General features: G+C 38.0%; 1 protein-coding gene across 1 annotated transcript in view; it reads right to left on the bottom strand.

The window, feature by feature from the left end:
* The window catches only part of DROSHA (drosha, ribonuclease type III), a gene marked incomplete at its 3' end in the record, with an annotated part of 73,017 nt that overhangs the window by 43,353 nt on the left and 13,008 nt on the right, over positions 1–16,656 (bottom strand). The window contains exons 5-10 of the mRNA XM_008590889.1: positions 15,718–15,810; positions 9,800–9,910; positions 9,212–9,296; positions 7,159–7,300; positions 5,163–5,317; positions 2,330–2,410 (exon numbers count right to left, since the gene is read on the bottom strand). Coding sequence (XP_008589111.1) covers positions 2,330–2,410; positions 5,163–5,317; positions 7,159–7,300; positions 9,212–9,296; positions 9,800–9,910; positions 15,718–15,810 — 667 coding nt within the window. The remainder of the gene's footprint in view (positions 1–2,329; positions 2,411–5,162; positions 5,318–7,158; positions 7,301–9,211; positions 9,297–9,799; positions 9,911–15,717; positions 15,811–16,656) is intronic.

Raw genomic sequence — 16,656 nt, 5'->3', positions numbered from 1 at the left:
TGAAAGCAGAGAAAAAAGTCCAAGCTTGGTTTGCAAATAAATCAGCTGCTAAGTGGTTGCAAGTCAAAAATGGACTGCACTATAGCCTCATTCATGGATGGCTCTGAAAGACAGCAATGAGGGACAATCTCCCCCAGTGGGCAGTTTCAGATGGTGTATCTGGTCATCCACTTTGTGTGAAAAGAGAAGTGGCCTGAAGTTAGAATATAGAGGGGCTCATGGGCCGAAGCAAGTGGCCATGGCAGCTGTTCAGGGGCCTAAAAGAAAAAAAATTGGCAGATCATGGATGAGAAGGTCTTGGGGTGGAGACCCGAGTGAACAAAAAGGAGGTAGCACAATGGCCTCTGTATCCCCTATGGATGCCCATCAGAGACCAGCCACCGCAGAAGAGGTACTGAGTACCATGTAGACAAAATGACTGAGGCAGCTGGTGTCAGCCAGCTTCTGTCCTCAACAACCCAAGAGTGATAGGATGGGCACATGAATGAAGTGACCACAGTAACAAAGATGGAGGCTTCACATGAGCCCAACAGCACGGACCCCACTTGCCCAGGCTTAGCTAACTAAGCAACTGCCAATGCCAAACATCCAACTGGCTAGCTACAATGACCATGCTGAGACCCCAAATGGCACCATTCCTTGAGGACACAAACCTGCCACTTGGTAGCAAGTTGACTACATAGGCCTGCTATATCTTGAAAGGGTCAGAAGTCTGTTCTCACAGGAATAAACATGTCCTCTGAGTACAGGTTTGCCGTTCCTGCCTTCACAGGCTCAGCTAGCACCCCCACCCACCCAGCATCCCTTCAAGGCAGGGCATGTTGCCCAGCTGTGGCGAGTGTGGTCAGCACACAGCCTGCAGCTGTCAGCTCCTCTGGGGTCACCTCAGCTGCTGAGCCTCCTCTCCCAAAGATGTGCCCTTCCTGGGACAGCCTGCCCTAGGGACCCGGAGAGATGGGGATATGAAGGCCATTGCAGCCCAATACAAGGAAATTCCAACAAGCCAGGCTTGATCAAACCCTCAGCACCGGTGGGCTGCCCCTCTGCTCAACCCTGCCACTGCTCTCTTCTTGTCACGGGCGTGGATCCCTAATCAATATCTCAAAGCTCCCAACCTGAGGCACATGCACGAACAGTCACAAGATGCCACCTTGTCCCACAATTCCTTGCTACACTTTCCAACTTTCAATCAGTAAAAGGGAAGCAAGTATCTGAAATTACCAGGCACTGTCTCATAGCCTTTATTTCAATTATTGTTATGCCTCAAACAAGTTTTACATAAAAATTAAGTATTTACATACACTACGTTTATTCATGCACTGATTCATGGGGTGATAATCCAGGGATTAATTAAAACAGCTTATAGAAATAAAAGATAATGGGAAAAAAATGAAGGAAAATAATTGAAAGTGAGTAGTTATCTATGGCTCTATGATGTAGAGTGTGTTCTACCCATTCAGTCAAACTTATTCAGTGTCCCTGACAAACCAGGAGTCAGCATACTACTTACAGTTTGGTCGGGACAAGGGACTAATAAGACACTGAGTCTGACAAGCACTTCAGTGAAAGAAAAGCACAGCAGGCAGCGAATGGCTGCCTTAACTTACACCCCCTACCCGTACCCGAGGACAGAGGACATGTGCCTCACAGCACTTTAGTTAAGAGCATTTCACCAGGGCAATTCATAACCATTAATGATAAAAACATATGAACTTTCAGAAGGAATGAACAGAACTGTGGTTACTAGAGGTGGGAAAGGGGGAGAGAAGAGGGGGGTTAATGAGAAATTGGTTAAAGGACACAAGAAATGATTACGTTTTGTAGTGATGAGCATGCTAATTATCCTGATTTGATCATCACACATTGAACACAGGTACTGATATTCAACTTTGTACCCTCCAAATATGTATAATCAATTATGCTTTCATAAAAAAAGCTAAAAACATGGAAAATATATATTCATATATTTAATTATATATATATTAACATATATAATTAATATATATATTAATATTTTTTTTTCATTAAAAAAGCTAAAAACATGGAACATATTATAATAGGTGCAGTTTTAAAATACTGAAAATAATTAAACACATCACATACACCAATTTTAAGTCATGATCCTTCCAAAACTTTCTAAAGTTTCCTTGATAACATTCACCACTCCATCCCCAAAACCCCAGTACTTTTCCTCTGCAATTATCGGTAAAAAAGACTATCGGGGAGTATGAAAAGAGTATTTCAATGGTATGTTTCACTTCTGAGGAAAAGAACAGCAACAATATCTGTCTAATTCTGGCTTCTCCACGTAAAAATCCAAACCAGTTACCTCTTCTCCAGGATAAATGCTGTGCCTAATTCCTGTGCGTCTCGCTTTTGCACTGCATTTGCAGAGTGGTCCATCATTCATCTGTCAGAAACACAATGTAATTCGTTTTTATTGGGGGAAAATCCTCACCATGCACGACGATGCTTCAGAAACTGTGTGGGTTTTAATGTCAAGAGTGCTGAAGCTCTGAAGAGGCTGTCACGGCTAGAAGATTAAACGGATGTTCCAAAGCCAATAAAGCTGCAAACTGTCTATATAGTTTGATAAAGGGTAGCCTTGTGACAACACTGGATTCCCAAGCTATTTGTGCAGCCAAGCAGAAAATATCTATGTCAGCACACAGCTTGCCCCCATCTTCTCCTACCACTTTTCAGTACTTTTTTTCCTATTTCTTATTTCAGGAAAAATGACTCTTTCACAAAAGAAAAGCATATTTATATCCTGGAGAAACACAGAGAATGTTTCAAAGGTGACCTGCAGATTAAAGGTTTTGACAAGAGAAACTTAAAGGTATTTCTGAAGCAGAGAGAAGAAAATGCCTACTAGAACCAGAAAAACTTTCAATATTGCTCAGGTTAGACTCTTTTTTCAGCTGAATTCATCTTACTGTCACCAACGTGACTCAATAAGTGAGCAATTCTGGAATACCTCTTGGATAGAAAAATGAGTGCTGAGCATCAGAGGGGATAAACAGCACAGGGTCTGTGTACACAAGTAACATTAATTCTAGGTAGGAGAACAACATACATATAATATGCTTGCTAATTTAAAAGAAAAAGAAAATCACTCTAAATGGAGGCACCACTGGGGCTGCAGTAGTTGGTCAGGGAAGGCTTCAAAGAGACAAAAAGGGCAGGGTTGGACAGGACAGGAAAAGAAGATGGCAATTCCACATGAGGCACCAGCACACATGAGAGAAAAAGAGAAGGCAGAAAGCCCACGTTATGCTCCAGGGCCATGAGACCTGTCTAAATGCAAGGCATCATTTATGCTCCAGGGCCATGAGACCCACCTAAAAGGAAGGTGAGAAGATCAGAGTAGCAAAACTGACATCAAAATCAAAGGCCTGAAGGCCAGTTTCAAGAGCTTATCCAGTATAAACGGTAATACCGAATCAAAAAGGAGATCAGAGCTTAGATGGGGAGAATGTGGAAGTGGAGTTCCATTTCTCTTTCTTTGTATTAATTAAAAAATATATATCTACATATATTTCTTTAAAGTTCTAGGGATTTGTAACTCATTGTACCCAATTAAAATGTAAATAAAAATATCTCAATAAGACTTCAAAAAGGAAAATTAAAGTGAAAGGCTATAAGTTTCTTTTGCCTTTGGGGAAATCTACAGCTTGAGGTGGTACAGCAGAGGAATAGTATAACTATCTAAAAATAATATTATGTTTAGATGTTATCTAAAGTAACAGCTGGCAAACAAGAGACATAATAGGATTCCATCAAAAGTCACAACACACTCCTGACATTGCTCAAAACTTGTGATGAAAAATGTGGGAAAATCATTTAGTGCTCACTGATTTCCAGAAAGCAGACAGACACCCTACAGGTTTGCCATTTAGTGCTCACTGATTTCCAGAAAGCAGACACTCCTACAGGCAAGTCTCTGATAGGAATAGAAATCCACAGAAATCAAGGTAGAGGTTTCCCAATAAAGAACAACAGTCAATTAAAAAGACCACAAACTGAGGAAGGGTTTCTTCTAGGGGAGACAAAAATGTTTTAAAATTAGATTCTGATGACAGTTGCACAGCCCTGTGAATATACTAAAAACATTGGACTGTAAACTTTCAGTGTGTAAATTGTATCATATGTAAAGTATAACTCAATAACACTGTTTGAAAAGAAAACCATATTTGTGATCAATACACAAAAATAAGTTTTAAAATGCATTGGCAATTTTGCAAACATTTCTCCTTAATTCCAAGAGCAAAAGGCACCACAAAGTACATTTTTGCCAGACATTCTAACTATATTGTTTCTATCAAGAAAAAAAAATTAGACAGCTGTCATCTAATAAGAACTGGGAGAAGAGCGTTCTAATTAATACAGAATGGTATAAATGTATTTACCAAATATAAATTTAAATGATACTTTTATAGGTATATGTTTTATTATGCTTAATAACTCCACATGTATTAAAGATATGAGATTTGTTTCTGAAAAATATATAATACATACAAAAATAGTACTAAGGTACTTCAAAAAGTTCATGGAAAGATTTGTATTATCTTTCAACTATATTTTTCCATGAACTTCTTGAAGTACCCTAGTATTATTTTTGTATGTACTGTGTATTTGTCAAAAGCAAATCCTTTATAAAGATGCTATTTTTATTATGTATTACTTCATAATAAAACAGTAATTTAAAATAAAAGTGATTATGTCCTGCTGGTACATCATTAGCCCGAACATGCATTACAAGGAAGAGAACTTACAAGGCCTTATCACTATAGGACTTGCTTACTATTTTGCAGCAAGATACCTTCCATGTGAACTGCTTTTAAAAAGCCCTACAAGTTCTGCAGTCCTACCATTTGTCTCTTCCATCTCCTGTAAGTTGAATGAGGCAGCACCATCATCCTGCTCCCCAACACAGAACTTACAAACACCATCAAATACGATTCAGGGAATAGCTGCTCTGGTGCTTAAGCTTTGGAGCTAAACTCTAAAGGTGAAAAGAAATAAGCTCTGAACAGTGACACATAATGCTGACAGCAAAATTCACTTTCAATACCAGTCACCGTGCATTTTCTGAGCCCAGAGCCATAAACATGATGTGTGGGTTTGCAACCTTCCTAGCAAGAGCATAAAAACACAAGCACCTGGCCTGGGTCGTTGTACCAAAGTTCGTCGTGCAGTCGGTCAGGGTGGGCCTTTTTGCGTTTGATTTCTGCAATGACGTCAAAAACTTCCGAGTCTGAACTGCTAGAACAGGTGCTGTCTTCATCAGACTCACACTCAGATTCACTGGAACTCTCTATTAGAGGTTGGGAAAAATAGACAGAAGTTTAAGAAATTAACAAGATGGTTTTGGTGGAGACTTCAAACGACCTAAACCTCTAAATGTAAGAACAGTTTATTCTTCCAGCAAATATTTGAGGGCCTACTCTGCACCAAACACTCTGCTGAGCAATACCAAGAAAAATAACACAGCCCATAATGCTAAGTCATAATCGACTTGGGAAAGCAAAGAAAACAAAGATTGTTACAGAGAAAATAAGACTTATTGAACAACACCAGACTCAATGGAAAAAAAGTAGTAGTATGTGGCTTCACACTTAAAAAGCTGTAGCGATTCAGAAAAGGGTGAGTGCACCGTGATCTGGAAAGGACAGTGACAATTTCATGGAAGGGGCATGCGTGACCAGGCACTGAGGCAGAACAGTAGGAAGCCGATGAGGAGGAGGCGAGAGGAAAGGAGCGAAAGGGAGCACATAGGCAAGGGCATGGAGGTAAGAACCTGGGCAGATTCCAGCTGGACACAGGCCCCACAGAAAAACAGTGGGATGGCTGCAAATGCAAGATGGAAGACTTTAAATTTTTTTCTCTCAACAACAGCAATAGAAAATTTTAGTCCTTGAAAGTGCCTTGGTAAAAACAGACGTAGAATTATGCTACCTGAAATAAGGCAGTCACAAAAAGACAAATTCCACGTGACTCCATTTATACGAGATACCTGGAATCGTCAAATTCATAGACAGAAAGTCAAATGGTGGTTGCCAGGGGCTGGGGAGAGGAGCTGAGGAATTATTGCTTAATGGGTATGGGGTTTCAGTTTTGCAAGATGAAAACAGTTCTGGTTGCAAACAATGTGAATGCACTTAACCCTACCGAACTGTACACTTAAAATGGTTAAGATGGTAAATTTTATGTTATGTGTATTTTACCACAATTTTTAAAAAAAGACCTAGAAGTTAGAAAATCCTAGAAGAGATTAATGTAGTAGCAGCAAAATAGTAAAATCCAACACAGAATTGTATTTATGTGTACTGCATGAGGTAGATGCTATTGTCATCACTATCTTACAGATGGGAAAACTGAGACACAGAGGTTAAATCACTTGCCCTGGGTCACATATCAAGTAAGTGCTGGAGAGGAACTGGAAGCCAGGCCTTTGGACTCCTGAGACAGTGCTCTTACCCACTACAGATACTGCCTGTCAGCACATGAGATGTAATGAAGGTGGGGAGATGAGCATCAGAGGGAACCCGTACACAAGAGCACATCGAATGTCTCATCTGTGCATGACATTCTGTTAGGGTCTAAGGACACAAAATATTAAAGCAGTTTATGTCCTCAAAGATTTCACTTAGAATCTCATCTCCTTGGAACCTGAGAACACAAACACTAAAATATAGAGAGTGCCATGTGAAAAAGTTATGGAAACTGTCTGTGTGAGTAGATAAAGTCTCAGACAGAGCCAGGCTACAACTGCTGTTTCCTCATCAAACCTCCTGGTTTGAGGGCCAACGAGGGCTGCCTGCCATTGTCAGAGGTAGGGGCACAGGCTCCTGCTTTCAGAGGAGTGCTCGACCACCTCTCTTCTGATTCTAAGACTGGACAGTCCTACAAGGAACACACTGGTTAGCATGCTTTGCAAACGAGATTTCTTCCGTCTCCTGCTGAATGTGACAAAGGAAAATAAGATCAAAAAGAAGAAAGTTCCACTGCTATGTATTTTGCTGATTGTAATTAAGCAAAATAAAATGTAAATGAGGAAATTTCAATTTAGAACTCTCAAGGATACTTCACCAAAAGTCCAGGATTAAGTGATAATAACAGAGCACAGGGTCTTGGTCTAGCGACTCTTTGACTCACCTAAATCTTCATCTAGCTTGGTCTTTGGAGGTTCCCACGGTGGTCTGGCAGCTTTGGCCTTTTCTTGCCTGCTCCCCAACTCTTCCTCAAATCTGTCATATAAGTCACGGAGTCTACTTGTCCCAACTACAGTAGAATCTCCCTTTTAAAAATAAAGGATCAATATTAAAAACTATATTAATAATGATCATATGAAAGATACACAAGACTTCACAAGCACAGAATTTTTAACAACCAGACATAATTTTTCAACTTCAATTTAACAAACATTTAAAAACAAAATACCCAATGCTGGTAATGCTATTCTGAATGAAACTAACACAGTCCTCAGGTAAATGCACTTTGCCAACATTCAGAAACATCAGAACTGTTCATCCATGCCCTTTGATATGACACTAAAAAAGAATCATGAGCCTTGGAAAATTCATGACAACCAACACCAGACACCTTCCTACGGAATGTACACTCCCTGCTGAAAGTCACTGATAGTCTTCCTTCCACAACAGCCCAATGAGCAAGAAGAAAGCCTATACCCGCCCCCACACATATCATAAACACAGGGATAGACAGAAACTCTCCCTCTCTCACATACATAGGCACACACATGCATGCATGTATGTACACACACACACACACACACACACACACACACACACACACACACACACACACACACACACACACACACACACACACACACACACACACACACACACACACACACACACACACACACACACACACACACACACACACACACACACACACACCTAAAACATAAGGATTTTGCAATGCATTCCTACAGGAAGTTCTCCACTTCTCCCCACTCTTTCCAGGTTGAAAAATCACTTTAAATGTCCATACTCTTTCACTTAGTAACCTCAAAATGTAAACACCAGACCACTTAAATGTAAATTAAGGCAAATCATAAAATCTGCTACCCAGGAGAGGGGATAATTGCTTGTCCTCAGGCCTCACTTCACTGATGAGACGGACAAGGCCGTGGTAGCCCTGACATTCCTACCAACCTCTCTGCACCATGGGTGACAAAACTCAGAAGCAAATGTTGGCCTTTTGGGTTTATCAGTCTTCCTTCTACATTAGAGTTTTAATATACCCATAACAACGTTAAGAAAAAAAACCAGCTTGGCCTGTTTAAATTCTCTGAACTTCAGTATCTTCATCTTTACTGTTTTAAAAATATAATGTCTATGGCAGCCATTCTTCCCTTCTTCCTTGCTAATAGAAGTGTGATTCTGTTCAGATTTTGGGCAGAGAACTCTTGATCTCAGGGAAAGTGGGCCAAACCACCACCCTAATCCCAAAGATGTCCACGTCCTAATCTCCAGAAGCTAAATATGTTCTCTTACATAGCAGAAAGTACTTGCAGATGTGATTATGATCATAGAATTTGGAACAGGGAGATCATCCTGGATTACCAGGGTGGACCCAATCTATTAATAGGTGCCCTTAATAGCAGAGAACTTTGCTAATAGGGGTCAGAGAAGCAACAGAAGAAGAGGCAGGAGATACTCAAAACATGAGAAGGACTTGACCCACCATTGCTGGTGGCTTTGAAGATGGAGGAAGGAGTCCACCAGCCAAGGAATGCACGTGGCCTCTAGGAGCTGGGAAGAGCCCTCAGCTGACAGCCAGCAAAGAAACAAGAGCTCCATCCTATAGCCACAAGGAACTGAACCCTGCCAACAACCTGAATGAGCAAGAGAACGGATTTTCTCCAGAGCCTCCAGAAAGAAACGCAGCCCTGCTGACACCTTGATTTAGCCAGTAAGACCCAGGTTGGACTTCTGACCCCCAGAACTGGGAGATAATAAGTGTGTGTGGTTTTAAGCCATGCAGTTTGTGGAAATTTGTCATGACAGTGATAGAAAACCAATCCCTGGGGTAGGCATGTGACACAGCTCTGGCGAAGGGATGGGAGGGGAGATTGGGCAAGGTGCTGGAGGAATCCCCATCCGACATGCCCTCTGCATCCTGCATGTGGACACAGGTGTGAAGGACGTGATGCTGCAGGTGCTGCAGCATCCATTACCTGTGGAGGATGCTCAAGAAGACAGCAGAGCCCTGCTGTCACCGAGCCACCAAACAAGTACCAGCCACTGCCTCCCTCCAGACTCCTTGTTACGAGAAGAATGTGCCTGGCTCGTTTAAGTCAAGTTTAGTCAGGTGTAATTACACACAGTAGCACTACTAACTGACAGAACACCTTCTTGCCAGTAATGTTCTGAAGATTAACTAAGATAATGTGAGAAGCATGGAGTAAAGTTCCGGCACCATGAAAGTGCTCGTTACGTGAGATTTCCCTTCCCTCTATCCCACAAACTACGTGACTTAAAAGCCTGCTCTAATTTATCAAGTAAAATATCACACCACTATGAGAGACTTCTCAAACCCTTTTTTTCAAAGATGTGGAGATCTCCTTTCAAGTTCCCCACAGACGAGGAAGGGTCCAAATAGAAACTACTTTGCATTCTTCACCTAAGATATAAATACCATGCCAAACCACATTTTACTTTTTTTAAACAGTGATTCCTAAACACCAGTCTGGTGGCATCAGAATCACCTGAAGTTTACTTGTTTAAAAATACAAATTCCCAGGCCCTACCCCAGATCTACTTACTGAATCACAGTCTCCGGGGGTGGGGCCCAAGAATCTGTATTTTTAGTAATCTCCCCAGGTAATTCTGGTGTGCATCCAGCAGGTTCAGGAACAACCAGTAAACCATAACTCCTAGAAGAGAAAGATATTTGAGAAATATTTGGAAATCTCCACATATGGACAACTTCAGCAATGACATTACTAGTTTTGAATACTCCACATCTTGCTTTGCCAGGAAAAAAAAAAGACTTCACAAAACATGGTTTTAACTTGGCCATAAATTTAGCCTGAGGACTAGAATCCAAGAGTAAAACAGTTATATCATCCTTAACCATCTCTCTGGAACTCCAGACTTGGGTATTACTACTTAGTGAACCAACACTTTTTCTAATTCTGATCCCCACAAATACTAATATTAACTCAGTCTATGGCCATACCACCCCGACCACACCCAATCTCATCTGATCTCGGAAGCTAAGCAAGGTCAGATCTGGTTAGTACTTGGATGGGAGACCACAAATACTAATACTAATTCAGTTAATAAAGAAGGATGAAAAAATAACTCTGTCTCCTTGAATTCCTGAGGCTAGAAATGCGCAAAGACCCATCCTATGGATGTACTTGGAGGGAAAAACCTGTAGGGTAGATTTTAATCTAAGCCCAAGAAATTTAGGCAAACATACAGACCTTGAGAATCCAGCTAAGGAAAATAACTGCATTATTAGACCAGCTAGAAGCCTCCACAGCTCCATTAATAGTTACTTCTATCCAAGAAAGTTTACATGCCAATCAAAGTAACAAATTAACTATTGTCATTAACTCTACCACCAACTTCTAATTTTACAACAGGGAGGGAAAGTGAGTGAGTGAGTGAGTGAGTGAGTGAGTGAGTGAGTGAGTGAGTGTGTGTGTGTTTGTATACTGGGGGTGGGGGTGATTATAAAGATTATACATATTGATCACTTATTTAACTCCTAAATATTATAACATGCATTATTAGTTTTGTTACCAGAAAAAAAACTTACTGTCAAAATAAAATGTGTATTTTTACTGTAGAAAAATAATAAAGCATAAACAAAAATCACCTATAACACTACTCAAAAACAAGTATATTTCATGAATGTTCTAAAACATCTATAGATACATGAATATATGTATGTGTGTATATACATATACATATGCTTAACAAAAAAGAGAACTTTATAGAGCCTGCTCTTCTAATCCAACAGTAAATCAAGAACATATTTCTATATCTGAATCGTTTTTAATAGATGCATATTACTCTTTTATGTGTGCATGCCATAATTTAACAAATCTAGTGAGTCATTTCAGTTGTCAATATTTATTTTTTCCACTATAAACAACACTACCATGAACACACTTGTGTTGTTTACGCACTTGTCAGATTATTTCCCAAAGTGCGCGTACTTTTTTTTTAAAGCTTCTCTCCAGATAGGTAGCACCACTCTCCAGATGGTAGTTTAGACAAACATCAAAACCACATTCAAGTTCCCATTCTTATACATCCTATCAATATGGCTGTTCTTAATCTTTTCTATTCAGAAGAAAAAAGTATTTAATTTGCAATTTTTTTATCACTACTAAAATAAATACATCTCATGCTCACTTCATTTGTAAATATCCAGGTCATATGCTATACCAACATTTTTTTAAACTAGAATTGAAGTCTTTTTTTAATTTATTATTAGAAGAGTTTTTATTAAAGTAATCATCCTTCTTCTGTCATACATATTATAATCTTTTCAAGTTTTTGGTTTTCCTTTTAATTCTCTATATTTGTCTATTGCTAGCTATAACTTTTATAAAGCTAAATCTAGATATCTTTTCATTTATGCTTCTTGCCTAGGTGTATTACTTAGAAATCCTTTCCCATCCTAAAATTAAATATTTTATATTTTCTTCAGTTACTTTTAACTCTAATTTTTTTTACACTATTTCTCCAAGATATAAGGCAGAAATCTAATTTCAGTCTTTTCCTCCAAATGACTCACAATTGCCAATTTCTACTATGATTTGAAAAAACAACTGTATTATTCATATTTATATAACAATAGTTATATATGTTATATATAACTCTATATTATTTATTACATGTAAATTTTATATAAACCTGAATGTTGCTCGATATGTTTCATCGATCTATTGATACCCATATCAAATTTTTTAAATTATTATGTATTTCCAGAACATTTAATACTAGAGTAAGTATCTCTGCATTTTTGTTTTTCTCCATTATCCTAACTTCTATTCCAAAGAAAAATTAAAGTCCTTTATGACGTTCTAAAGCCAGTACTTCAACTGAAGTTACATTAAAATTAGAGATTATCTGGAAGGAAACCGGTATTTTTACAGCATGGTCTTCCACTACAGGAATGCAGCACACCCTCCATTCATCTGCAGCACCTCCTCTGTCATCAGATATATTTTATAGCTTTCTTCCCATTGGTCCTATATATTTTTTATGTTTATTACAAGATATTTAATTCTAATTAATTTAAATTTCTGTAGTGAACCTACTTTTTTTTCCCATTACATTTTCTAAGTAGGTATTCCTAGTATTTGGGAAAGCTATTAAAATACCATCAGCTAATAACGGCAACTCTTAGCTCCTAGTGGCTTTTTATGTTTGTTTGTTTGTTTTGGTGTTTTCTGTGAGCCTGACACTCTGCTAAGCACTTTACTCATACCATCAGCTAATAACGGCAACTCTTAGCTCCTAGTGGCTTTTTATGTTTGTTTGTTTGTTTGTTTTGGTGTTTTCTGTGAGCCTGACACTCTGCTAAGCACTTTACTCATGTTCTCACATGTAATCCTTACAAGACCCTTATAAGGAAAATATTAACATCCCCTACGAAGGAGGACAAAGTCTTAGAAATTGGCCACTTTACACAATATCATAAAGCTCGGAAGTGGTAGTTAAATACTAATATGGTTGATAAATATTTTGACAAGCTCTAAAAAAAACCCACCAAATGTTTAATTATTATTACTACCAAGAAACACAAGCAAAAGACATCCTCACCCCAGTCCCTCTAAGCAGGCATCTTGAATGATGGATGGTCAGAGTTGTGTGTTGTAAACATCAATTAGTATTCATTTTCTGTTAACACTTTGAGAAGGGCATTTCCAAATAGGAGCAAAACTTTTTTTTCAGGTCTCAGGCACTCCAAAATTCAAAATCCAAACTCTAAATTATTTCTTTGTAACAATATGCTACACTGCAAACTGATAACTTTTCCTCCTTTACTACATTTGCATCTCTAATTTTTATTTTCTTATCTGCCACATTAGTTAGAACTCATAGGATCCAAGACTGCTTTCTCTGCAAGCTACTGGGCACTGGAGGAAAAAAACACTAAACCAAGAAGATTTCCGGTACGTTTATACATTAAAAATTATCCACCTCAAACAGGTCCTCAGGAATGCCCACCAACACAATGTCCTGGCCTTTCTCCAATCTCCTCTTCTCTCTTCAGGCCTTCCTCTCACCCTTTCTAGTCAGTATCATCTAATCCATGGCTTTTAGTATTTCCAGCTGGGACTTCACACTATACATCCAGTTAAACACCGCACAATTCCATCTGGTTGACTCAGATTCTCAAAATCCACATGCCCCAAATTAACTCATCCTCTTGCCTTGGTCTGGGCTACAATCATTTCTCTCCTGTGGATTACTACAAAAGCATTTGAAACTGATTTCCCAATCTCCAGGCTGGACTTTCTCAAAACATTTCTCCACACTTGACCCTTCACAAATGCTCCTCTCTCTTCCCCTATCATCCCCCTTCCCTAATGTATGCCCACACTATTTTTTGGTTGTGTGTGTTTTTTTGTTTTTTTTTTTTTTTTTGGCAGCTGGCCTAGTACAGGGATCCGAACCCTTGACCTTGGTATTATAACACCACACTCTAACCAACCAAGCTAACCAGCCAGCCCCTCCTAAAGCATTCCTACACATACTTCAGGTATCAGTAAAATGTCAATTTCTCTAGGACTAGGATTACTCTCAACTAGGTTTTTCACTGCTATGTTCCCAGAGCAACATGTAATTGTCCTACCAAAAGCACTTACTTACAGCATTTAACTTTCTTTTTCCTGTAAAGTGGAGACTCTTGTTAATTACTGCATCACCCATACCAGAACAATACTTGGGACACACTTGAATACCATGTTTTTAATTTGTTTGTTACAATGTTAGGTAAATGATAGAAAACGAGGCTCCCTTGTCTTTTTTCTAACTTGTATGGGAAGGCCTCTAGGTTTCAATGTTAAATGTGGCTCTTTTGAGATAGTATCAATCATATTCATCATGAGACAGTGTTTTTCATCATGTTAAAGATGTTCATATTCTAGTGTACTAAAGTTTGTACTCATAAATGGATACTGGTTTAATTTTAAATACTGAGTAGGCAGGCACTAAGATAACCCTACATATTTTGAAGCAAAGAATTACAGATTTTCTAATACCAACCTATCTGTCCATGCAATCTTGCAATAAAGTCTATTGCACGCACACAACTATTATTTTAACATCCTACTAAAAACAACTTGCTAGTATTCTAATTAATATTTTTATATCCCTATTCATAAGACAGACTGGTTAGTACATTTCTTTTCCTTGGTTAGGTTTTGCTGTCCAGGTTTTCCTGCTACCTTAGCATGATCTGAGCTTTTCTTCCATCTTCTTCAATGTTCTAGAACAGTTTAATACTATTTTGGAGGTGGTGCAAATTCAACTTTTTCAATTTTTTCCATAGTTATTGGCATATTAAAGTTTTCTGCTATTTGTGTGAAACTTGTAATTTTATTTTCCTAGAAATCAGCCAATCATATCCATGTTTTTAAATTTTTCAAATAAAATATCTGTACCAATACCAACATTTTATAATTTTAAATTCTCCATCCCCATAATGACTCTCATAGCTAATATTATGTAATTTTTCTTTTCTCGATCTTTTCTATGATCTTTCAAAGAACGAAGTCTCGCATATCTGTACCAATACCAACATTTTATAATTTTAAATTCTCCATCCCCATAATGACTCTCATACCTAATATTATGTAATTTTTCTTTTCTCGATCTTTTCTATGATCTTTCAAAGAACGAAGTCTCGCGTTTATTTACAAATATAGTTATATTGTTATATTTCTGCTTTGATTGCCTTACATTATCCCTAAATCCCCTTTTCTGCTTTACTTAATCACTACCAATTCCTAAAGCCACGTGCTCAGATAATAATTACATATATAGCTACCTACCATTTATGTGGCACTTAACTTTGGGTCTACTTCTGTTTGATGTGTACTAGGTCAATGACCTCTCACCACTCAATATGGTAAGTATAACTGTCCTTATTTTACCAATAGAGACATTGAGGCTTAGAAAGATTAAGTAACTTTGCCTGATAACAAAGTTGGGAGAGCTAATAATTAACCCTAAATCTTAAAGGATTGCTCTTAAATACCATTATACAAGACCACAAATTTTACTTCTGGATACAGAATTGGTTAAACTCTATAAATTCTAGATTACAGCAATCTCAATGCCATTTTTCTAAGAAAGTGCAACTGCAGTTTTGCTCTTTTTTCCTGAAACAAGTAAATTTAAGAGCATAATTATAAATTTCCAAGACTTTTTAAAAATAAGTTGAATTATGAATCTATAGTTCCAAAGCATTGTGGTCAGAAAATGTGGTCTTAAATTCTAATTTTAGAAATTTATCAAGATTTCCCTTTTGCATAATCAATACATCTTGAAAGTAAAGGCTTTTAAGTTACAGCTAGTTTAGCTTTTCACGGGTCATCTTGGACAGACTCTTAAGCTATTACGAAGACTTGGCTGATACTCTGCACAAGCACAAAATCTGAATTCAAGGAGATAATCCTACAACTTCTTTTAGTGTCAACTCCTTGCTTACCTTCCAGATCTCTTATACTCTTTTTTGTAGGACCTTTCCAGAGATGGTGATCTTCGGCTGTCCCGATGCCTGTGTCTCTCCCGTTCCCGCTCTCTTAAAGGAATTAATACACAGAGCTGTTTTCAACAGAAAGACTCAAAAACACCATCTCTTTTCACTGAACTCATCTTCTAAATTAATGGACCACATCTAAGAATTTTTCAGGTGCTATTTACTAGGGGACATTTTTACTCCTCCTTAATTTATTAGAGGATAAAGGAGCTTTTCACTTGACAGAAATTAACTAACTTGAACGATTTTTGCTGTTTTTTTAAAAGAAAGAAGCCATAACTTGATGCTAAGCAATAAAGGGTATTTTATCATAACCTTCTCTCAAGACCTTCCAATCAGCCAATCCTTGGTTATTTAACCTACAAAGAAAATTTTAAAGGACTCTACTGCCTACTGATTTCTAGAAAACTCTCAATTTCACCCAGCAAATAAAGGTAAATTATAAAGGTTTTAAAGTAAAGATTAGGACAAGGTTCTACAATGAAAGAGCTCTGAACTCTTATGGGTTATAGGGCTGAGTTGTAATTCTAGCTATCAGTAATTTTCCATGACAGTATAACTAACACACTTTAATGCTATTTTCATCTGGAAAAAACTACAAATGGAGACACTGGGTTTACCCAATGTAAAAATAGAATGAGTATTTTAAAAACCTTCCAATGTAAAACCGGGATTTAATAATAATAATAATAATAACTTGAGTCTATTTAATAAATACAATGAAGATCTGGAACAAACATTTGAATTCCAGTGTGTTTGAATCAAAACCACAAATCTAAAAGAAGTAACCACCCAATCTTAGAATGGAAAAAAAAAAATGCTATATTAGGCTGAGTCCAGCAAGAAGACTAAAAATGTCTGAACTCAAAAATATCCCCCAACCTATAG

The sequence above is a fragment of the Galeopterus variegatus genome, unplaced genomic scaffold, assembly GCF_000696425.1.
Source record: "Galeopterus variegatus unplaced genomic scaffold, G_variegatus-3.0.2 Scaffold6432, whole genome shotgun sequence".
In the NCBI taxonomy this organism is placed as follows: Eukaryota; Metazoa; Chordata; class Mammalia; order Dermoptera; family Cynocephalidae; genus Galeopterus; species Galeopterus variegatus.
The sequence above is the reverse complement of the archived record's forward strand: the minus strand, read 5'-3'. Positions and strand labels throughout refer to the sequence as shown.